The 24,464-nt window shown below is 37.5% G+C and overlaps 1 protein-coding gene across 1 annotated transcript; it reads left to right on the top strand.

The window, feature by feature from the left end:
• The first annotated feature begins 20,325 nt into the window (after positions 1-20,325).
• LOC108983868 lies at positions 20,326-23,084 on the top strand. The gene is made up of 2 exons (XM_018955642.2): positions 20,326-20,413; positions 21,010-23,084. The coding sequence occupies exon 2, from the start codon at positions 21,039-21,041 to the stop codon at positions 23,082-23,084; it is 2,046 nt and encodes a 681-aa protein (XP_018811187.1). The 5' UTR covers positions 20,326-20,413; positions 21,010-21,038.
• Positions 23,085-24,464: the final 1,380 nt, after the last annotated feature.

Genomic DNA, 24,464 nt, shown 5'->3' with positions numbered 1-24,464 from the left:
AGTGGGGTCATGTTTCAAATGTGATAAGGATGGGCATTTCATTAGAGAATGTCCATTGCTTGCGAAGAACAACAGAAGGCCCAACCCACCTCAAAGCTTTAGGCCAAATAACCAGGGCAACAACCAACGGAGGACTGTGCGGGCATGGTTGTTTGCTTTGACGTTGGGAGAAGCTGTGGACAAGAATGATGTAATCACAGGTATCATCTTTTTGACTTTCCTATTTACCATTTTATGTTAAAAATTTAGGAGTACTTATCTTGTTATCTCTATGGCTATATGACGTAAACACAAGAATTATCCCCATGTTTCTCAATAAGGCTACAGTTTTTTTGACTCGGGGGCTACCCACTCTTTTATTTCAATGGATTATGTCAAGTTTTGCCCCATTGAAGCTGAAAAGATGGATTACAATTTGAGGGTCTCAACCCCAGCAGGAGATATAGTGACCTGCAACAAGATTTTGCTTAAGTGTCCAATAATTATTAGCCGAAGGGAAATGTTAGCTAACCTGATTGTAATACCCAGCTCCTTCTTCTTACGTACGCTTCTCTCTTTCTGACGTATGTTTCGTCTTGATGACGTAAGCAAATCTTGAAGACAGAGATTATGTGATCATCTGCCTTTCTCACTATTGACCGCGAGTCACGTTATGCGTGTCGAACCATGATAGCATGTCTCGAAAGATATCGCGTAACTTGTAGGGCACGCCTAGTGTTTTAAATATGCTGGAAATATTTATAAGGAGTATTTCCATCATTGTTGAATTAATATTTGATCTTAAATACGATAATGATAATATTATTGAAGAGCTCCAAGAATATTATAATTGCCGGAAATCATTTTAATATTATTATTAAAATGATTTCAATTATTTAAGATATTATGATATTTAAATTATGTTGAAAGCTTTTATTAGATAAATGGTTTAACCCTTTTAAATATGTTAAGTGAGACTTCATCACTTTATTAATGATGAAGAAATATTATTTTATAAACTAAAGTTAGTTTAAAATAATATTTACCTTAATTCCTCTAAGTGCTTTTAGTTAAATTAATGTTTTACGCATCTTCAAATCAATGTTTTAATTCTTCGTCGTTAGATCGTTGTATGGATCCCCAGACGAAAGGACTGGGTTAAATACCCAGACCCCTATCTTTTCCCTCTCATTTCCCCGTAACCCTCTCTCTCCTCCCTCTCTCCTTCAGCATACGCAGTACGCAGACCACCCACGCCGAAGCCTTCCAAAGCACAGCCCGGCGCCGCCGTGCGTCGCCAGGCCACACCGCCGACACCACTGGCTTTCTCTCCCTCCGGCGAGCTCAACCATACCAGCCTTCCTCTCCCATGCTCTCCAGTTCTCCATTTAGGAAGCACACAGCCCGAACGGGCTTGGTGCGCATAGCGCCGCCGTGCGCCGCCCAATGGCTCCACCACTCTCACGGCGAGCTCCTCTCCCACTGGCCATCATCCTCCACCGAAGCCAGCTCCCATGAAGCAGTCCTCCCCCTCCTTCCACGGCAAGTACCCGAAATGGGTCTCTAACCCATTTCCCACCGTGCGCCGCCGTACGCGGCCACCCACGACCACCATGCGACTCCATGGACCTCCTCTCCCTTTCCCCCGAGCTCCTCCACGTGACCCATGGCCAGAAACCCCCTCCTCTACCTCACGGCTTCTCCCCCGCTCATGCACGGGTTGCACGCCGTGCACCACCGTGCACCGCCACCCACGGCTGGTAACCACCACCATTAGCCTCCTTAGACCGCCACCAAGCCAACCCGACCTCCCACGGCCCTGATCTGCTACCCACGAGAGCACACTCTCTCTCACTCTCCCACAGCTTCTCCTCCACGGAATGCCCAGATCTGCCACCGTGAGCCACTGTGGCGCCACCTCGACGCCACCACGAGATTCACCGCACCTCCCTTAGCTAAGCCCTAGACCTAAACCATCACTTTATGTGGTGGGTAACCACTGCACGTGATGGACAGTCACTGCGTGTGATTGACCGCCACTGTACATGGCTAGATCCGCCGTGTTATGCCCCTCGCCATCATCACAAGGCCATCACGTACGACTCTCCCGACATCTAGCTATCCAAACACCTAAACAGTCACCGTACGTGTGTTAGCCACCACGTACGACTCTCCCGACATCATCGGCTATGACGGTCAACGAGCAACGCACGGGTTATCCCGTCGATGGTATAACCCTCTATCCCTCGTAATTATGTTAGATATTGACTAGTTGACTAGGTTGTGGACTGTGCGGTTAGTATTTGTGGAGTTGTGGCATTGTAATGAAGTGTTGGGCATTCTGTGTAGTGAAGTGTGGGGCTTATCTGTGTTGTATTGAGGTGCATTGTGCCGTGTAGTGTACTGTGATGTGTTGGGTGTAGATAGGAAGTGTTGTGGACTGTGCCATGTAGTGTGGTTGGGGAATATGTGCTGTAATGGTGGCACGGTGTATGTGGAATGGATACAATGCACACTGAGTGTACTCTGTGTACATGTGGCGTGTTGTATATGTAGGGAGTACAAATGGAATGTACTCCATGGGATGGTGAGATGCACCATATGGCGGGTACGCCATAATAGTGACATGTCGTGATATGTATGAAGGGAGTATACAATGGGTGTACTCTGTGTGGGAAATAGTATATGTGAGGAGTACAAGTGGAGTAATGCACCATGTGGCGGATATGCCATAATGATCATGTGACATGTGGAATGGGAATAGTATGCGCTGTATGTACTTTATGTGTGGCGTAATGTGAGGCAAGGAGAGTATATGTAAAATATACCCTCCTGGCGTATTGTGGAACGGGATAAGTACAAGTGGAGTGTACTCAGTGGCGTAGTGCGTATAAGAGGAGTACATGTGGAATGTACTCCATGTGGTGGACGATGCACCATATGGCGTGTGTGCCATAATGGTGATGTGACGTGTTGTATATGTGGGGAGTACATGTGGGATGTACTCCATGAGATGGTGAGATGCACCATATGGCATATATGCCATAGTGGTGATGTGACGTAACATGCATGGAGTATATACAAAGTGTATTCTATGTAGCGGAGCGACGTACCATATGGCTAGTATGCCATAGTGGTGATGTGTCGTAGTATGTATGAAGGGAGTATATGAGGAGTGTACTCCATATGATATGGTGATGCACCATATGGCAGGTATGCCATAGTGGTGATGTGATATGTATGTGAGGAGTACATGTGGAATGTACTCTATGTGGTGGAGTGATATACCATATGGCAAGGATGCCATAATGGAGATGTGTCGTAGTGTATGAAGGGAGTACATGGGGAGTGTACTCCATGTGATATAGTGATATACCATATGGCGTGTATGTCATAGTGGTGATGAAGTGTATGTAGAGGGAGTACGAGTAGAACGTACCCCATGTGATGGAGTGGTGTACCATATGGCAGGTATGCCATAGTAGTGATGTGGTGTGTATGAAGGGAGTATACGTGGAGTGTACTCCATGTAGCAGCGACACTCTGTGTGGCGTGTCGTAGAGATAAGGATGGTTATGTAATTGTTGGGCGTAGAACGTGATGGATAGTGTCGGGAACTGTGGAACAGTGTCCCGAAGTAATTATGGCGTAACATGTAGTCTGAGGTGACATGTGTCACTGTGATGGACTTATGGGCAGGAGTATGCGTGAAGTATCAGAGCAAGTATAAAGTGTGCAGCAGAAGCATGACTGAAGAATGTCACAAAGTGACATTTACTACTGACAGTCGTGCTTGTGATGGGTGAAGTAGTGGAATAAGTGTAAGAGTACGCAGTGGAAGCATGATTGGGGAACGTCACGAAGTGACGTGGTTATTGGAAGTCATGCTTATGATGGATGAAGTGTTAAAGTGTAGGAATGGCGTAACGGGAACGTGATGAGATGTCACGATGTGACGGGAGTACGTGAGGAACCGTACTCGCGATAAGTCAGGAGTTGATGTAGTAGAATATTAGGTAACACGACAAGGTCACAGTATAGCTCTGGAGCAATCTCGGGCTATATAACATGACATGAAATGTAGTTATGAATAGAGTCTTGTCGTGTTAAGTGTTGGGATGAACTGTCAAAAGGGACGGGTAACGTGAAGGGCCATGCTAGCCGGGTTAAGAGAAGATTGGTATTGGAGTATGGCCCTTGTCCCTACGAGCCAGTGATCAACGTGTTATATACGTTGATCTTAGGTGATAAAGGGGTAAGGTACCTGTGTAACATGGTGAGAGACACGTACCGGACGGATTCACCATATGTAATGGGTAATCTGTCATGAGCATAGTTGCACGGTACTTAAGCCCCAGAGTTGGCTTAGAGCCATGTGTCTTGTATGGATGGGAATGAGGATTTAGTGTGGGCCAAGATGCATGAAGGTAGTGACGGATGTGTCGTTAGGATTGAGATGTGTGATTTCATCGATCGGAATCATGCATCGAATGTGGTTGTAGGAAGAGTAAGACGAATGTCCTAGTGTCTTAATCCTAAGGTGAATAAGGGGTTCACTTTAGTGGATGAGCACTTGAGACAAGACTGTGAGTTGGAAGTTGTGGTGACCGTAAGTGGTCCTCGAAGGGTTTAACATAGTGAAGGGCACGTAAGTGCACGGGATAGAAGGAGAGTGTTCTAAGTATAGCGTAGTTCTATTTACAGTTTAAGTTACTTATGCATTAGATAGAGAATGATGCTAAGGTTATGTGTATGCATGTAGGTTGCCATCTGACAAGCACGTGAATGGACTGAATGACATGCAAGTAGCATGGAGTCTAGGTAAGTGTTACGTTCATACTCTTCTAGAGTTATCAAAGATACAAGAAACGCTTTTCCTTTAAAATGCTCACGAAAAGACTAAAGACGTTTTAAGAAAGAAAATGCTAAATGTTCAAAAGTATAAGTATGTACGGCCCCTCATTGGCAGCCCCTTTTTACACACCTCAAAGTATTAATTGTACGCATGTGAATGGATGACTATACGCTGTATCTATTGTATGTATTTTCTAAGAAAAAATCCATAAACTGATGAAGATGCATGAAAGGCATGAAAGCAGATGCTTTTGTGAATCCTACGAACCGACGCTCTCATGTGCACCACGAGGTGATACTCGTGGATGCCGTGATTGACGACGTTCAAGGTGACGCTTATAGGATGCCACGGAAGCTGACGCTTAAGCCCATGTATGTTCTTTGTTAAAGAGAGGATAGAGCTGAAATGAAATTGAAAAAAAAAAGAAAACGGAAAGACCATTTTCGGGCTTATGCCCCAAACGATATTTTCTCACGAAAAGAAATGTTTTCTCATGAAAAGAAAGGACTGTTAAATGAAAGAACGAATTGAATGAAAGCTTCAGCTCCTTCGAGCTGACATGAACGAACGAATGAAAAGAAAGAAAGAAAGAAATGAAAGCATGAATGTATGAAGACATGTAACGGCCACATAACATGAATGAAAGGGTACCGATGAATAGGCAGAATGCAATGTCGGGTAAATAGCGCTGGAAGTGCACCCAGTGCTGCCACGGTGGAATCCGGGTCCAAAGGAAGACCGCTAACCCCAAACACACGGGGCGTAATTGTGTGTACTGGCCTATGAAAGCGATAAGAAAGAATGGATGTACGCACGCACGCACGAACGCACGAATGCACATGTATGCACAAGAGCACAAGAGCACGGGCTCTTTAAGAAATGAAGGCACTGACGGGGGAAACGTTTTACGACGAGAAAGCCTTTTTTTAAAGTAAAACCCCGTACAGCGACTCTTGACGAAATGAAGGCACTGACGGGGGACACTTTTTAAATAAAGAAAAGCCTTTCGAAAGAAAAGCCCCATCCAGTGAAGTTTTCAAACGAACGCACACAAGACACGTAGGCACGCACGTAATAGTATGTACGAATGATGAATGTATGAATGAAAACCTATGTTGTTATATTTTAACCGTATGAAGTAATGCTTACGAGTTTTCGACTCATTTTAGTTTTTATGCATGTCCCTCCCCCTCACAGGAACTGCACAATCAGGATGGACACAGCCCATTGGGAAGAGCACGGAAGTCTAGGTACGAGTTTTAAACGTACGAGGCCTTTTTATTATAAGATTTATGTTTTCTGCTGTAAGATCAAATCACATTTTATTTATAAACGTAGAGTCTCGCACCCTGGGGATGCAAGTGAAAAGTTTTAAACAGGACGGTAATTCCCGTCGTCCTTTTTTATAAAAATATTTTAGAAAAAATCCCACCACAAGGACGGGCGTTACACTGATAGTCTTTCCTATGATTGGGTTTGATGTGATATTGAGAATGGATTGGTTAGCTTTCAGTTATGCCAGTATTGACTATTTTGAAAAGAGGTGGTGTTTAGATTTTCGGAGGGATAGGAACTTCGGTTTATGGGTTCCAGAGTATGTACCCTTCCATCAGTTATTTCTACTTTTCAGGTTTGCAAGTTAATATGTGATGGGTGTTAGGGGTACTTGGTTTTCATGGTGGATGAACCAAAGGAGGAATTGGAGTTAGAAGAGATTCCTATTGTCAGAGAATATCCGGGGGTTTTTCTTGAAGATTTGTCTAGTTTGCCACCGAAGCGGGAAGTAGAATTTGCCATTGAACTAGCCCCGGGCACGACACCTCTTTCCAAAGCCCCTTATCGAATGGTACCATAAGAGTTAGCCGAACTCAAAGTACAATTGCAAGATTTATTAGACAAAGGTTTATCAGACCCAGTGTGTCACCTTGGGGAGCTCCAGTTTTGTTTGTGAAAAAGAAGGATGGGGCAATGAGAATGTGTATAGACTACATAGAACTAAACTATGACCATAAAGAATAAATATTCGTTGCCCCGCATAGAAGATTTATTTGATCAGTTGCAAGGTGCTTAGGTATTCTCCAAGATTGATCTCAGATCGGGGTATCATCAATTGAAGATCAAGGCGAAGGATGTGCCTAAGACAGCTTCTAGGACCAGGTACGACCATTATAAATTCTTGGTCATACCTTTTGGCCAAACCAATGCCCTAGTGGTATTTATGGATTGGATGAATTGGGTATTTCATGAATTCATGGAAAAATTTGTAGTGGTGTTTATTGATGACATATTAATTTATTCCAAGAACGAAGCTGAACATGAAGAGTATTTGAGACAAGTACTTGGGACTCTCAGGGATAAGAGATTATTTGCTACATTGAAGAAGAGTGAGATTTGGCTCGAGTCTATTTAAATTTTGGGACTTGTAGTCTCAGAAGATGGTATTTTAGTAGACCCTAGGAAAGTTGAAGGAATAGTTAACTGGACCCAACCAACCAATGGGCATGAAGTTAGGAGTTTCTTTGGCTTGTTATTACCATCCGTTTATAGACAATTTCTCAAAAATTGCTATTCCCCTTGCCACCCTTACAACGAAGAACAATAAGTATGAATGGACTGAAAAATGTGAGGAAAGCTTCCAGGAATTGAAGAAGAGATTGGGGACAGCTCTAGTTTTGACAGTCGCTAGCGAAAGAGGAGGATTTGTGGTTTACAGTGACACTTCACGATTGGGTACGGGGTGTGTATTGATGCAGCATGGGAAAGTAATAGCATATGTGTCTCGACAATTGAAGACATATGAGCAAAATTACTCCACACATGATTTGGAGTTAGCCGCTGTTGTCTTTGCACTTAAAATCTAGAGGCATTATTTATATGGTGAAGGTGCAAAATCTACACGGATCACAAGAGTTTGAAGTACTTCTTCACTCAGAAGGAACTGAATATGAGGCAGAGGAGATGGTCTGAACTAGTCAAGGATTACGACTGCAACATTAACTAGAACAACAGTTGCAACTCTTACCACTCAGCCCCACATAATAATGGACTTAGAAAGAGCTGCTATTGAGGTTGTTACTGGTGACCAGCAAGCATTGGTAGCCAGTTTAATAGTCCAACTAGCTTTGATAGACAGAATTAAGCTTGCCCAAAAAGAAGATTCTTTGTTAGCGAAATTAATAGAAGAAGTAGAAAAAGGGAATAAATTTGAGTTCAACATTTCAAAAGATGGAGTTTTAAGGGTCAAAAATAGGTTTTGTGTGCCGGACAATAATGAAATAAAAAGACTCATCCTTGAAAAAGCGCACTGCTCCCCTTACACAGTTCACCCAAGTAGTACAAAAATGTATCAGAATTTGAAGGAGTCTTTTTGGTGGAATGGCATGAAGAGGGAGATTGCCAAATTTGTGCCACAGTGCCTAACTTGCCAACAAGTGAAAATAGAACATCAGAGACCAGCAGGGTTATTGCAACCACTTCAAATTCCAAAATGTAAGTGGGAGCATATTTTTATGGATTTTGTTATAGGCCTACCACGGGCACTGACTGGACAGGATGCAATAGGGTGATAGTGGACCGTTGGACGAAGACCACTCACTTTGTACCCATGAAAGTTTCTTATAAGCTAGAGAAACTAGCTGAACAGTACATACAGGAGATAGTGAGGTTGCATGGGGTACCCGTGTCCATTGTGTTGGATAGGGATCCTCATTTCATTTCAAAATTTTGGCGAAACTTATAGGAGGCTATGGGTACTAAGTAAATTTCAGCACTGCATTTCACCCACATACGTATGGTTAGTCGGAAAGGACCCTTCAAATTTTGGAAGACATGTTGAGGGCATGTATGTTGGATTTCAAGGAACTTGGATACGACATTTGCCTTTGATCGAATTTGCTTATAATAATAGTTACCAATCTAGCATTGAGATGGCAACTTATGATACACTTTACGGTAGGAAGTGTAGATCTCTTTTGTATTGGGATGAGGTGGGGGAAAGACAAATTTTGGGTCTAGAAATCATATAAAACACAACAGAGAAGATAGAGAACATTCGTGCCAGAATGAGAGCAGGTCAGAGTCGACAAAAAAGCTATACAGATAATCGTCATCGCAAATTAGAGTTTGAGGTCGGGAATAAGATATTCTTGAGGATTTTGCTGATGAAAGGGGTCCTGAGGTTTGGAAAGAAGGGCAAGTTGAGCCCTAGATTTGTCGAACCTTTTGAGATTCTTGATTAGATTGGCCCATTTACTTACAAGGTAGCCATACCACCAGCACTCTCAGGGGTACACGATGTATTTCATATGTCTATGCTGAGGAAGTATATACCCGACCCCACCCACGTTATTGATTACGAATCTCTTCAATTTCAGAAAATTTTGACATATACAGAAGAGCCGATGCAGATTATAGAGAGAAAATAATAAGTGTTATGGAATCGGACTATCTCATTGGTCAAAGTGGTATGGAATAATCATACTATCAGTGAAGCTTCTTGGGAATTAGAAGAAGAAATGCAAGTCAAGTACCCACTGTTGTTTGACAGTGATCTTGATATCTTGTGACAAATTCCAAGGAAGGAATTTTTATAAGGGGGAGGATGTAACACTCGAGCCCAAAGCCCAAGTCTAGATGCAAGCCCATCTCGGAAGACCCTAGCATAGACAACGTCATTTTTGGTGAGTCTCCTTCTTCCCTTTTTGATTTTTCGGCAACTTTAATAGCTGGCATCCCGTGACTGAAAAATTTTCCCAGAAATATGTATTTGCAGTGATTTTTAGGCTTTTACTGGCGATTTATTGTCACAACGAAAAATCATTTTTCTTGTAGTGCATTCAACAAACTTTGTATAGTAATTTAGTTAAATGGCTTTGCATTGTTCTAGTGGACATAGCTTGGGAAATTGTTTTCCGTTGTTGTACATTGTGGTGGACATAATTTTTCCATATTTTGTTTTCTAGGTTGTTGGATTCAAGCATGAAGCTAATTTTATACATATTTTGATACATTGTGTTTGAAAATGAAGTTAATTTAAGTTGCTAGATATGTTTGATATATTGTTGAAAATTATGAAAATAAAAATAAAAAATATTTAAATAACATATAGTGAATAAAAAATAATAACAATTTACAATTATAGATAGCGAGATAGCTAATCTAACATGGGGTTCAAGTTTTGAGTAAATAGTCAAAAGCCAAAAAGTTGGATATCAGCCAAATTTTAACTAAAATTTTGCCTAAACCAATACTAATGCTCTTATGCCAAATAAATAGAGCACTTTTAGCTCATAGGCATTTAGTATTTATAGTGCATAATTTAATTGTGACCTTATTTTGACATGTTAGCTATTTTGCATAAAAATGTAAAGAAAAATGTAAAATGGTTCTTTGAGTGGTTGCATATCCTTGCCTATATCTTATTATTGCTTGCAAGTAGCAAAATTGTATATTTGGTTATGTGTTGCACGCCTCTTAATATGGGAAAATACTATACCCACCGATGATTTCTCCCGATAATTTCTACCGATTTTATTTTTTGTTTTTAATTTTTTTACATGATAAATAAGTAAGAAAGTGTTTTTAAATAAGTTTTAAATGCTTTATTTTTTCAAAATTGATTAAAATGATTTAAAAAATCCATAAAATAAAATACACAACATTAAAAAAGTGTAAAATACAATTAATCGGTCATAGAGCCTCTTGGTGGCATTGACACTGCCCCTAAATATGATGTGATTTGTTGAAGTGACCTGATCACGTGCAAGCTCTTGCATTGGTGTGGCTCTCTCAGTAGTCCAAATTACTGACGGCTTTGTTCTTGATTTGGACTTTCAAGCAAGAGAAGTACTATTAGGTATAAAGGAGATTCTATAAATGGAGAAAGCTAAAGGCAACCGTGTAACATCTGGACATAATATTGGTATAGTTGGACTTTATTTTTTTTATTTTTATTTTTTTTAACTGGATTGTTTATTTAAGTTCTTAATTTACGATTTTGAGTAGCGTTTTTATTTTCTTTTAATTTGAAGTTCTTGGCCGTTTATTTTATTTTTTTTTTCCCGCATGTTTCATTTTTTTTTAATTCTTTCTCTTTCCGTCTATTTTAATTTTTTTCGCACGGCTTATTTTGTTTTCCATCGCACAGCATGCATACGCGCACGTTTTCGTTCACGGCATGCTTGCACACACACGTCCCTCATGCGCGTTCCGTATCCGTTGGATTTTCGTCTAGGGTTTTCTTTTCATGATTCAATCGTCTATTTATATGCTTACGAAGAAAGCTCGCGCCGCTGCCTTCCCACGCGAAACCATAAGCCAGACCACCGTGAACCACTCTCTCGGCCAAGCCTTCCCACGCTGCAACCGCACGACTGGCCCCTCACACGACGGAAAACACTAGCCTGAGGTAGGACCAACCACAGCAAGTCTCCACCGGCAGCCTCACGTCGCGCATCTGAACCCCGAAGGAAGCCAGGACTGCTCTGTTTTTGGCATCAAGAAACAGAGTACTTCCTTGCCAGACCCTCCTTCCCAGGCACGCGTTCAGCCACTGTCCTCGACGGAAACAGCCATAACCTGGTCTTGCTAGCTACGCCCTGCACCACCTTGCTGCGCTGCCGCTGACTCAAACCACCACCCTCTCTCTCGGTAACACCTCCATGCACACGCCGTGTACCATCTCTATTGCATGAATTTTGTCCCTCTCTCTCTCACCGTGTTTCTCTCTCTCTCAGTGCCTCACCACCGTGACCTTCTTCGCCGCGTCGCGCACAGCTCCTCCCTTGGCGGTGAGTGCCTCGCGCCCCTGTCCTTACGGTGTTTGCACCGAGTCTACGTGATTTCACAGTTGCAGTTTCCGTAACTTACATTTTTGCATGGTATTTGAAATTGAATTACGGTTTTACCCTTAGTTTTAGAGTGTGTTCAAGTTGTTATGTTTGGTCTGTTTTTATGTGGTTTTTACGGGTGGTACAAGAAAAGTTTGCATACAATAAATAGGATTTTCAAACTGTACTTTGATAGTAAATTATTTTAGTAATTATGAAATTTTATTTTAAACTTTTAAATTACGATTAAAGCTTTTTGTTTATTATTAATTAACGAAATTGTCACTTGTACGTACCTTAAATCGTTTAAGTATTTTAGCATGTTATTAAGTAAATGTTTATTTTAAGAGTAAACGGTGTTTTATTTTTAGATAATGGTGGTATTATAGGAATTTTTAGAATTCTAGGTTTTGAGGATTTAAATAGGTTCTTAGGTTCAAATACGAAATACGTGATTGATTGAGAATTTACGGGAATTACTTGATTATTTTATAGGTGACGATTAATTATTGTTCGACGTTTTGAGGAATTTCGAAAAAGCTAAGAAGTTCAGGTAAGCGGGGTTCCTATGCTAGACTTTGCATTAAATAAAATGAACTGAGGTCCTTTTTGGAAAATGTGCATGTTCTGCTATGAAAAGAAATTTGAAAACAACCTCAGATATTTGTTCTGCATTACTCATGAGATTATGTTTAAGAATAACGTATTTTCTGTCATGACTGGTGTAGACATGAGCTTATTTTTGACATTTTGTTTCTGAACTTTGAAAATGAGAGCGAATATGAAATTTGTGCATAAATTATGTTGTGATATGATTTTGTCCTGTTCCGAAGATTTTTGTTTAGTACACTGTTTGGAAAAGACGTTATTTCTGAAAACCTTTGGCATGACTCTCTGATTCTGAATTTGATTCTGTTTCTGTTCTATTCAGTTACGGTCCTGCCACGGGTGATAATAGTGGCATACGGCCCAACCACGGGTAATAATAGTGGATACGGCCCAACCACGGGTTATAATAGTGGATACGGCCCAACCACAGGTTATAATAGTGGATACGGCCCAACCACGGGTAATAATAGTGGATACGGCCCTGCCACGGGTTATAGTAGTGGTCTCTGTTTTGAGTGCACACCTTGGTGACAGAGTGTTTTATGTTCTGCTCGGCTATCCGCAGATGCACAACCCTACCACGGGGGTTATACATGGCCTCTGTTCTGATATGATGTTTTGATGATGACGATGATCATTTATGCTATGCCAAAGAATATTTTGAATGAAATTACTTCTAAATCTTCGCTCTGATATTTTAATAACATGTTCTGCTTCCGCACTCTGAAAATGAAAATGTTTTGTTCTGCATTCTGATTTCTGTAAATGCTCATGTTTATACACTAGTATATGTTCTCTGCTTACTGAGTTGTTGATAACTCACCCCCTTATCTCCATAATATTTTAGATGACATTGATGGTTCGGCTGAGGATCAGTATTAAAGTCTATGGAGAATATTAGCATTGATTTGTTGTTGGGTATCTCCTGATATTAGTGTTGGTGTTAGAGGTTATTTATCTTTCTTAAGTTTGCTTCAATGGATTTAGACGGTTTATGGAGACTATGTTAATGTTTTATTATTTCTAGTTGTTATTTGAGATATGAAGAAGAGTTGATTTTATTTGGGTTGTTGGATTGAATATTGGATAAATGAGTTTATTTGATTTATTTAATTGAAGTATTTACGTTCGATTTGAGGTTTGGTAAAATGGATATATTCTTGAATTTGGAAGTACTCTAGCCTTGTTAGAGTTGTTTTTCAGGTGTTATGAGTTAACTCTCCAGACCCTCGGGGTCGGGGCGTTACAAACCGCCCTGTGCAACCTTGGTGCAATCATGGACTACGTCAGTTTAATGAAACGATCGCGTTTCATGAATGAAGAAGTAGTGTTTGTTTTCATTTTGGGCGGGGAGATTAAACATGCCGTTTAGGGAATATTTCAATCCCCATTTTCGCCCCGTCCTCCTTCAACCTCTTTCTGTCAAAGTGAACTTTAACCGATTACCTCCCTTCTCCTTTGACTGTACATAGCGTTTCCATCAAAGGTGGGAGTAATATCAATGGAAATTTTCACTCGCCGAGGGTGCAAAGGCTGAACCCCACAAACCTGTATCAGTCGAACAAAATGAGTATGGGACGGAGCCAACCGCGATATTCTCTACTCTGTGTTTGACTTATACATCTTATTGAAAATTTTCCTTTTCTAATTTTTTTTCGTAGAGCTTTGTATCAATAATCGTGGTAATAACTTGTGAATCAATTTCATTTTCATTTATTTATGATATGCCAATTGAATGATTTTAGTTTTTTTCTTTCCCGATTTGTCTCATATATTTTTGTACAAAAGATGCCACTCCCCAATCATAAAAAGCTATAGTCCTGAGTCAATTGCGCATCCCATTTTAGAAGAATCCTATATTCTTAGGCGAGATTTTGTATATTTATATTTTTCAAATCTGCTTTTCACTTGGAATCTGCAAACTTCATCATTGAGTGAGTTTTTTATTTTCTTGAAGGGATGTTTCCAGGGATGAGGACGATATCTGGGAAGTTTGTCTCGAAGGTCGATAAGTTGATGAAAAGACTTGACTGTCGTGTTGTTGGTCCAGGCCTTGGAGTTGGAACTTGGAAGGGACCCGTTTCTTCTGGTGTGTTTTTATTGAGTCTATGTGGTTTATTGAGTGATTAAGCTCCCTTGAAAAGTATGTGCTTTGGCAAGATTTCTTGATGAAAGAAACATTTGCAGATGGTTTATAGTCGAAATGCTGCGGTCATATGGATTTCGAAATGGGTTTGGGTTTGTGCGTTTCTCTCTTCTAAGAGCATTGGCAATGGGCTAGCCATTTGCCAATGCAAGTCTAAATTAGAAGTAAAAATGAGAAAAAACGTCTGCATTGGCCTAGCTAAATTGATGAAGTTTAACATTTATGCTACAGTATATGTTACCTCCTCTCTATATCTGGCAAGTTACTATTCATGAACTAAATTATTATTTTATCATTTCTCTACTTCCCGTTGATTCTTTCGCTCGGTTTTTCTTTGTCTTCATCCCCAAAACCCTCCATTTCATCTTTTTTTCATTTCTTTCTCCCGAAACTCCCTTATCTTCTTCGTTTTCTTTTTCTCCCGAAGCTTCTTCTCTTCTTCATCCGTTTCTTCTTTTCTTCATTTCTTTCTCCTGAAACTCCCTTATCTTCTTCGTTTTCTTTTTCTCCCGAAGCTTATTCTCTTCTTCGCTCGTTTCTTCTTTTCTTCGCCCTTTTCTTCTTCAACCCGCAAGCCATAATCTTCTAGCCCCATTCTTGCCGAGATGTCGCTCTTCCTCAGCCCGCAAGCGTCCCCTTCTCTCCAGCGGTTGCCGTCGTCTTCGTTCTCTACAAACGTAAGTTTCTCTTCCTCGCTCTTCTCTCCCTCTTCTTTGTGTATTCTCTGTGCCATCTCCTCTCTCCCTCTTCCTCGATTCTCACTTTATCTTCTTCGAGTGATTAAATCACCTCCTATTTTGCGTTGCAAGGAGAAATAATTGTTGAATCGGCTTCATTCCACGAATCGTCTAGAAGGTTCTTCAATTTCCTCCATGAATCAGCTTGGCTCTATCCTATAAAGCATCTGCCACTACAAATTTGCCACTACCGTTGTGCGATTTGGGTAAATACTTTGCTATTTTTTTTCTTTTTGAGGATGAAATGGTATGGTGTATTTATGGTGTATTAAATTTGCCACACACTGCTTGGTATTTTATTGGGACACTATTGATATTTCATTTAGTTCGCTGTTTCTATTTTCTCCTTTTTAGGGACTACCGAATATATAAAGCATGACTTCATTGTGTTGATGGCATGTCATATACTTGTATATGTACGTTAGGCTTATCTAAACTCAATGCTCTTTTTTGTCATGCACGAACCCTTTGTAATCTTATAAATGTTGGCCTAACCTCATATGTTGATGCTTTTTGTGCTTGATGCTTTTTGTGCTTAATTTCTGTTGGGAATCCAGATTGAGTTAAAATAATGTTGTTATATACTCAAATCCATCTCTTCCCGTGTCAAATTTGTGGCATTTTCATGATGAGATAAGAGGCACACACACACACACATATGTATATAGAAAGAATAACATATATATTTCTTCCAGCTTCTTTGACACAAGCAATCTAGTAATTAGCCCGGCAAGCATCCCCTGTCTGAACTGCCATTACTAAATAGCTCAGCAAATGGTGTGAGTTTTCCCTTTAACATGTGCACAATGGCTTGCATCTACCTTTCACTAGTACAGAGAAATGGAATACTATTTTGTTGGGAATTAGTAAACAAATCAGTCATGAGGAATTTAATAATGTGGTTCAACTTGAGATAAGGGAATTGACTTTGTTGGGTTTGTTCTAATTGTGAATGATTGGTGTCTGTTTGGTGTATAATATGCTGCCATTTATATTGGATAGTCTTTAATATTAGCCAACCATTAAACAATACCTCAAATTCAAACTAGAGATAACCGTGAGCTAAGAATGTGATAGAACTAGAACTGGAGATGACCATTGCTAGTAATGCTCCTTTATAATTTTAATTGATCTTGTTTTGATCTTGTTGCCACAAAGTCTTTTATATATTTGTTTATTTTACTAGCTGAAGTGGCTGTTTTCTGTTCAGCCATGTTGAGTATTTGATTTCTGAGTTTGAATAATTGTTATTGGTATTTGTTCACATTTAGTGGACTGTTTTGTAATTATTAGACTATTTTTATGGATTAGTGGACTGTTTTTGTAATTTTAGTGAACTGTTTTGTAATTATTGAACTGTTTTGATGGATTAGTGGACTCTTCCCATGCAGCAGCAGTATTTTGGCCATATTCAACTCAAGATTTTTGAGGAATGGAGATCCCATTCCGGAGGTACATCTACATCTCCTTCGACACCTTATGGAGATGTATAAAGTCTAATGTTGTTAGTGAATAATTTTTTTGAAATTTTTGTGGCTGCCCAGCCACATGTGGGCTGGATAAACATGTGGCTGGGTAGCAACTAAATTAATGGACTGTTAGTGATCTGATATGGGATAATTAGTGAACTGTTTTGGCTACTTCTAATCTGATATGGAGTAATTAGTGGACTGTATTGGCTACTGTGATATGATATGGAGTAATTAGTGGAATGTATATGTACTTGTGATCTGATATGGAGTAATTAGTTGACTGTATTGGCTATTTGTGTTATGTATTAGGATGAATTGTGGACTGTATTGGGTATTTGTGATCTGTTTTGGATCATTTATGGATTGTTTTAGCAATTTGTGAATTGTTTTGAGGTATTTAGTGGATTGCTTTGGCAATTTGTGGACTGCTTTGGCTATTTGTGAACTGTTTTTAGGATAATTTGTGGACTATTTTAGCTCATTTGTGGATTGTATTGGGATAATTTGTGGACTGTATTGGGTATTTTTGATCTGTTTTGGTTAATTTATGGACTGTTTTACCGATTGTTGAACTGTTTTGAGGTATTTAGTGGACTGTATTGGGTATTTGTGGACTGTTTTGGGTATTTGTGATCTGTTTTGGATAATTTATGGACTATTTTAACAATTTGTGAACTGTTTTGAGGTAATTAATGGACTGCTTTGGCAATTTGTGGACTGTTTTGAAATTTTCTGGACTGTTTTGGGGTAATTAATGGATTGTTTTGACAATTTGTAAACTGTTTTGGGATAATTTGGGGACTGTTTTGTCAATTTGTGGACTATTTTAAAGTAATTAATGGACTGTTTTAGAAATTTGGCATTTATGTTTTGGGTAATTAATGCATTGTTCTTGGCAATTTGTGATCTATTTTGGGACTTCTGGATTGTAATCACAAAAGAATATTTGTGATTTATAACTATGGATGTAAATGAAAAAATTAGGTTGAGAGAAAAAATAATTAAAAAATAATAATTTTATTTATTAATAAAGTTATTAATTAATATATTAACTATATTTGTAAAATAAAAAATATATATATATTATTAAAATATATAATATTTTATTATTATTTAAACTTTAGGATAGCGAGTCCAATGTGGACTAATCTAGCTACAAATCTATATTATAGCCAAAATTTAACATTCTAGCTAAATTTTAGACTAGCCAAATAGCCATTGCCAAGTGCTCTAAGATGTTTCTTCGCACTTTTCAATCCTTCTTGATTTTTATTTTTTTAAAATTCTATCAGATGATGACATGGTCACCCGATTATCCGACGGTTGTGCATAGTCGATTGCATGTAAAAGAACTCTTTATAAAAACTAAAATTAATATAACTGATATGTATAAATATTTGTTTGAAAGATTTACAATCTAATATAACACAATTAATCACGTCAGCTTGTTTTGTGAGATATCTTTCTAATCCTAAACTTTTTTCTTGCAAACAACGACATTATACCAATTATATATATATATATATATATATATAACTTTTTACACACAAATATCACATGTTTTTATTTTAGTTAGATTTTAAACAATAAAAGATTTCAATTTGCGCCCCCAAAATACTTATATTTTTCATACATCTTTTCTGGCGGTTAAGCTGAACTATTTAGAGTATCTAAATCTAACTCAATATATACCACAAGTGACTCATCATGGGATCTTAACACAGATAAGATTATATGAAATAAAATGATAAATTTGTAAATAGTAATGAAATGTTTTGAGTTAAGATTTTTATAGAATATTGAACAAATAGAGATAAAAAATTGAATAAAAAATTTATAAAGATAAAAGAGAGTTAGAATATAATTTTTATTTTGAGATTTAAAAAAATTGAATTATTTTTTGTGAGGAAGTTTGAAAAGTTGTAATAATTAAATAAAAAAATTGAAAACTTAAAAAATTAAAAATTTGTATTTGAATATTAAGATGAAATGTGACGATATCGAATGAGATGAAATAAAATAATTTCAAAGGTTTGTGAAACTAAATCAGACGTAAATCTCCGCAATTCTAAACCTATAGTCTCTTTTATAGCTTATTCAGGCCGAGTACCAACTCAATCTATACAACTTGGCGTCTCCAAAAACACTTTTGGCTAACAAATTCGTTCACACCAATACAATCACCACATGAGACGAAAAATGCTTATTTATTATAAGAGAAAGTATCTTAGAAGCTTAAAGGATTTCCTCATCGTTTTATCTGATCATTCTCTGATGAATATAATGAAAATCAGTTATTGTGGCCTCTCTCTCAACCTAAGAGAAAGTATCTAACATGCTAAACCCGCTGATGTTCAGCATTGCATAACCTTTATGGTTACATGAGTTTTCCGTGTGAAATGCGTTCGATTCATGTGATGTCTACGGGCCTATTAAAAAAGGTTTTCTTAAAACAAAACTTACAAATTGAGATAAATAAATATAATAGATTAAATCTATTTTACAATAAAAAAAAGTTTTACGCTTCCATAACAAGAGACATGAATTTCAAAAGTAGAGTTTTTTTTTTTTTTTGTAAGAGTAATATTAGATATAGTTGTAGGATGTGTAATTTCCATGCACTTCATTTAAAAAAGAGTGTGATTTATTATTAAAAATTTAATTTTTTATATAAACCCAAATTTACCAACTTTTTTAAATTAGAGAAGTATTTAGACTGTAAGTATCATTTCTCTTTTAGAACTCTTCTCTAAACTAAACATTTCTCTTAAAGAAACACTCCCACCAAATTGTACTTTTATTTTTTTTAATCTTTTTATTTAATGGTTTAATAAATGTTTTTGAATAAGTTTGTATTTCTCTCAAAGAAACACTAGTACTCCCACCAAATTGTACTTTTAATTTTTTTTTAATCTTTTTACTTAATGGTTTAATAAATGTTTTTGAATAAGTTTGTAAATTTTATTTTATTTTTTAAAAATATTTAAAGTGATTGAAAAAATGTTATTAAAAAAATGATTTATAATGTTGGAAACCCGAACTTTCGGTGGGAGTAGCACAATTCTTTCTTTTATACTTTTAGGTAATGATATTCTTATTATCTTATTTGTTATTGTTTTATTATCTAAATCTTTTTTATTTTTTTAACTTTTTGAATATGGATTAAAATTTTAGAGTATGACATTCTTGCATAGGGTGCGGCTACTATGCCGTCCCATTTTGACCGCTAGGCGTACTGTTTAGTGTAATTTTTTTTTTTATATTTTTTTAATACATTTAAATATTTTTCTTTTAAAAAAATATACTAATATATTTAAAATCATTTCTTTAATTACTAAATTAAAAAAAAAAAAAGACCAGCGGTCAAATAGAGTGAACAAAGTGAAAAAGCAAAATAGTATTTCTCTTCTTGCATAATGTGACTACATTCCTCCTCTTATATTTTTAAATAATAATATTTTATTTAATTTTTAATTCATCGGATCTCAATTCACCGTATAATCAAACGTTAACCATCGATCCCAGATGGGCAGATGGGGATACGTAGTATTTGACTCACAGCTGCGGCATTATTGCATAATGCTGTCCATCTAAGTCGCATTTGACTAACAGCTAGCTGCGGCATTTACAACGCTCATGATGATAACTAGTCAAGTCTACCCGCCTCTGTCTACTTCAGTAACTATAGTTATCTGCCTATTGGAAGCTTTCAATGATCTGGAACCTTTTTCTCAGTAAAGCAAGAGAAGCAATCTGCAACATGCGATCTACCCATAATAATTAAGCAAGTAAGTCCATTTCCTTTCGCTTATTAAAACACACTAACAGCAAGTCCATTTTAATTAACCTTTCTTCCTTCTGGCCGGCCGGCCTGCTTTCTTTTGTGATTTTTCTTCCTCTAACATATTAAAACATTTGGCCATTAATTTTTTTATGTTCTGCAAAGCCTAATGAAAGAAAAAAGGTTGACATTGCTTAGCATCTCTACTTTTTCATATTCAGTATTACTTTAATTAGGGTGGAATAATTTTCAAATGGTTCTATTCATCTTCTGAGGTATTCTGAAAGGTTCTAAGATCAATCGGAATATTGATTTTACATTTTGAATAGTTGTTTTGGGTACTACCGTTTGAACAGTTACTAGATTCTTAATTTTTTACTATTGCTATGTTAGTTTTATCAATTCTCAGTATTCTTCTGACTTGCGAGTGTGTGAGTAGATCTAGTTTTTTTGTATAAAAATAAGTGAGATTTGTTTGCAATACTTGGAACAGATCTTGTACTATTTCTCTAGAATACATATGAGGACTGCTCTCTCCATTCATTAGAAAAAACTGATCTACATTTTTAGAAATTTGTTGAGAATTTGTATGCTTTGTAATAGGAACAGAGATCCTACTACTTCTCTACAAAATGAGTAGAGATGCTCTCTCCAGTCATATTAAGGCTATTGACAGAAAGCTAGCTGGCTTGACTCCAATTAATTCTGAAGAGCGTTGTATGTATAAAGTGCATGAGCAATTACGTAAAGTAAATGAGAAGGCTTACAAACCCATGTTGCTTGCTATCGGTCCTTACAACTACCATGGCAAGGTTGGTCAGGGTTTTATGGAAGAGCATAAACTGCGGTATTTGAAGCAAATGCTTAAAAGGACAAATGAAAGCAGTGTAGAAGCATACTTCAGAGCCTTGAGAGAATTGGAAGAAAGAGCCCGTAATTGCTACGTCGAATGCATTAGCCTAACCACAAATGAGTTCGTAGAAATGATGCTACTTGATGGGTGTTTCATCATTGAGCTTTTCCACAAGTTGGAGGATGAAACTCCAAGGGATGATCATGATCCAATCTTCCAAATGAGATGGATGCGTAACGAAATAGCTCGGGATCTACTGTTATTTGAAAATCAACTTCCATTCTTTGTTTTGACTAAATTGTTCATGATGATTGAGAGTAACCAGACACCACTTGGACATTTAGGAGAACACACCATCAATAATGAGCAGACTAATGAAATTACCTGTCTTGAAAGCTCAACCTCCGCAGATCAAAGAGTCCAGATCAAACGACTTGGTGATCTTGCCATTTCTTTTTTCTCTGGGTCATCACCATTTCAAGAATGGGGTGTCGAAGGATCGAGCTCTTATTCAGCTGAAAAGCCATTTCGACTTTGTCGGATGCATAAAGCTATCACTCCTCCACTCGCAAAAATAGTACATGAGCATCTAAAGGTTGGAGACATGGTCAAGAATGCAGATTTTAAGCATCTACTTGATCTAATACATGCAATGATCAAGCTTTCAGTACTTGATATGGAACTAGATCGTGCCATAGAACGTCAAGAGGTTGGAATCAAATTCAAGAAGGGAGTGATATTTAAGCATTTATTTGACGTGATAAGTAGAGTAGTAAGTCCATTACCTGCAAAAATAGAAAACATGAAGAACGGCATATGTTATGCCGTAAAGCTACAAAAATCTGGACTCAAATTCAATATTATTGAGATATTTAAGTTTCCATATCGTCCGAAGAAGATTGAAGACTGGAGCTCAATACCGTATGGAACGGAGCTTCGCACGGCTGGAGTCAAATTCAAGATGGCAGAGAAATTTAGGGATAAACTTTACGAGAATGAGGTCTGGGAGTTCTTACCTGAATATGATGCCATTGCATTTCAAGACGTTGGAGTTGGATTAGAGGAAGCAATGAGATTTTCTTATTCACTCGGTCTAAATAAAAATGAGGACGGAAAGAAAAAACTTTGTGGAGCCATATTCAACATGGTAAAGAAATTTATGTGCCTACCGTTCCTGAACAAGATTGAACACTGGAACTCAATTCCTGAAGGTAGAGAGCTTAAAGAGGCCGGAGTCGAATTCAAGAAGGCAAAAAAATTTAGGGATACAAAAGATATAATAAAACCAATACCTAATGCAACAGAGCTTAAAGAGAGGGGAGTCAAATTCAAGAAGGCAAAGCAACGTACCACATTTTCCATTCAATTTAGCAATGGGGTATTGGAAATTTCGCCTTTGAGAATAGAAGATGAAACTGAAACTGTTTTGAGAAATCTAATTGCATTTGAGCAATATAGTCCATACAATGATTCGAGTTACATCACCGACTATATGTGCTTCATGGATGATCTCATTGACTCTCCAAAGGATGTTGAATTACTCTGTCAGAAAGGAATTTTAGAAAATTGGTTGGGTGATAATGAAGTTGCTTCCACCATGGTTAACAAGCTTGGCCACCATGTCGCCATTTCAGCCAACAGATACTCCATTTATGCTAAAACTTCCATTGATATGAACAGGCATTGCGCCAAACGCTGGAATGAATGGAAGGCAAATTTGAGGCATAATTATTTCAATAGTCCTTGGGCTTTGCTTTCAGTTTTGGCGGCTATCTTATTGCTTGGACTCGCAATTACACAAACCGTGTTTTCTATTATTAATTAGGTTTTCATGTAGTGTCTTAATCTTATTGTTCTCTTAGTTAATGTAATATAATGTTGAGTTTAATAATATTTTAGAAATTAAATGAGCTATGTGGTTCCTCAGCAAGTATTTTGTTTGAGCTACAAATCATCTTTTATTGAATAATAATGTGGAGGACACATCTACTATGGATGCTTGATTTTTCATATGAGTAATGATACACCTACAACATTTTGTACAACATATTGTACAACAATGTGTTGAATAAGGAGTATATTTGTAAAATCATCTTACTTTTATAAGATGATTTTATAAATATACCCCTTATTAACACATTGTACAATGTGTTGTAGGTAAATAATTTTCCTTTTCATATTGCATGAGAATTAGCACTAGTCTAAACAGACCAGGAATAATCATGGAAGTAGAACTTGGGGTCAACCCTAAATATTGAAACAACCAATAGTTGAATGTATAATGATAATGGTTCTTTGTAATAGGTAGCTAGCTTGTCGAATTCTTCTATACATAAATAGCCACATGACTATGCAGGTAGCTAGCTAGCTTTTTTTTTTTTTTTTTTAAATATAAAAATTACTTTTAATACTAAAATATATTTCTTGTTTTGTATTTCTAGTATTAGATCGAAGCGTAGAGCACTTTATAAAAGAATGTTGATTTGGAGAACCTAGAGATGCCAAGATCTCATATCAACCGTAGTAGAGAAATTTAATAAAGAGAGCATACCTATAACCATTGGAGATAAAAACGCAACGGTTCACTCTTCTACGTCCAAGTCTCACTCTTAAAAAAAACTCATAGTAATGAAAAGTGTAGAGTCAATAGTGTATTTGGAGTGGAGACCATAACCTATATATAATACCTGGATTCTAATTTTGCCCATCATAAAATGTGGTGTCCCCAACCTCGGCTTGATGGAGATTGAAGTGTCGAGATATATAATACAAAGTTATGTACCCCGTTCATGACAAATGATATGCAATGTACCAAACAAACATCTATAAATATGCATTGATTACAACGGAAAAAATCTTTCAGTTTATAATATGTGCCAAAATATACAAGAATCCCAAAATGTATGTCCTAAAAAACCATACAACAATAGTAGGGTCACAAACATTGACCCTTCATAAACCACAAAAGCTTAACATATTGTTTTATGCTACATAGTTAAAAAAATGATCCTTCTTATTCCTCTAAGATTTTTCAAAAGTTCGTTATCAAACACCTAAATATCTCCATATAGAAGACAATCAATACAAGTTGGCCTTCAAGGGTGAAATCGTCTTCAATCATCTCAGGCTGGTCGTCCATCACATTCTCTTTCTTCAAAATCTAATTGAGCGGGCTGAAACGATAGATATTATATGGTTAGGAAAT

This window comes from Juglans regia, chromosome 7 (assembly GCF_001411555.2).
Source record: "Juglans regia cultivar Chandler chromosome 7, Walnut 2.0, whole genome shotgun sequence".
In the NCBI taxonomy this organism is placed as follows: Eukaryota; Viridiplantae; Streptophyta; class Magnoliopsida; order Fagales; family Juglandaceae; genus Juglans; species Juglans regia.
The sequence above is the reverse complement of the archived record's forward strand: the minus strand, read 5'-3'. Positions and strand labels throughout refer to the sequence as shown.

What these genes read in the sequence shown, in the direction of transcription:
- LOC108983868 (XM_018955642.2), top strand. Translation starts at nt 21,039, where the DNA reads ATGAGTAGAGATGCTCTCTCCAGTCATATTAAGGCTATTGACAGAAAG.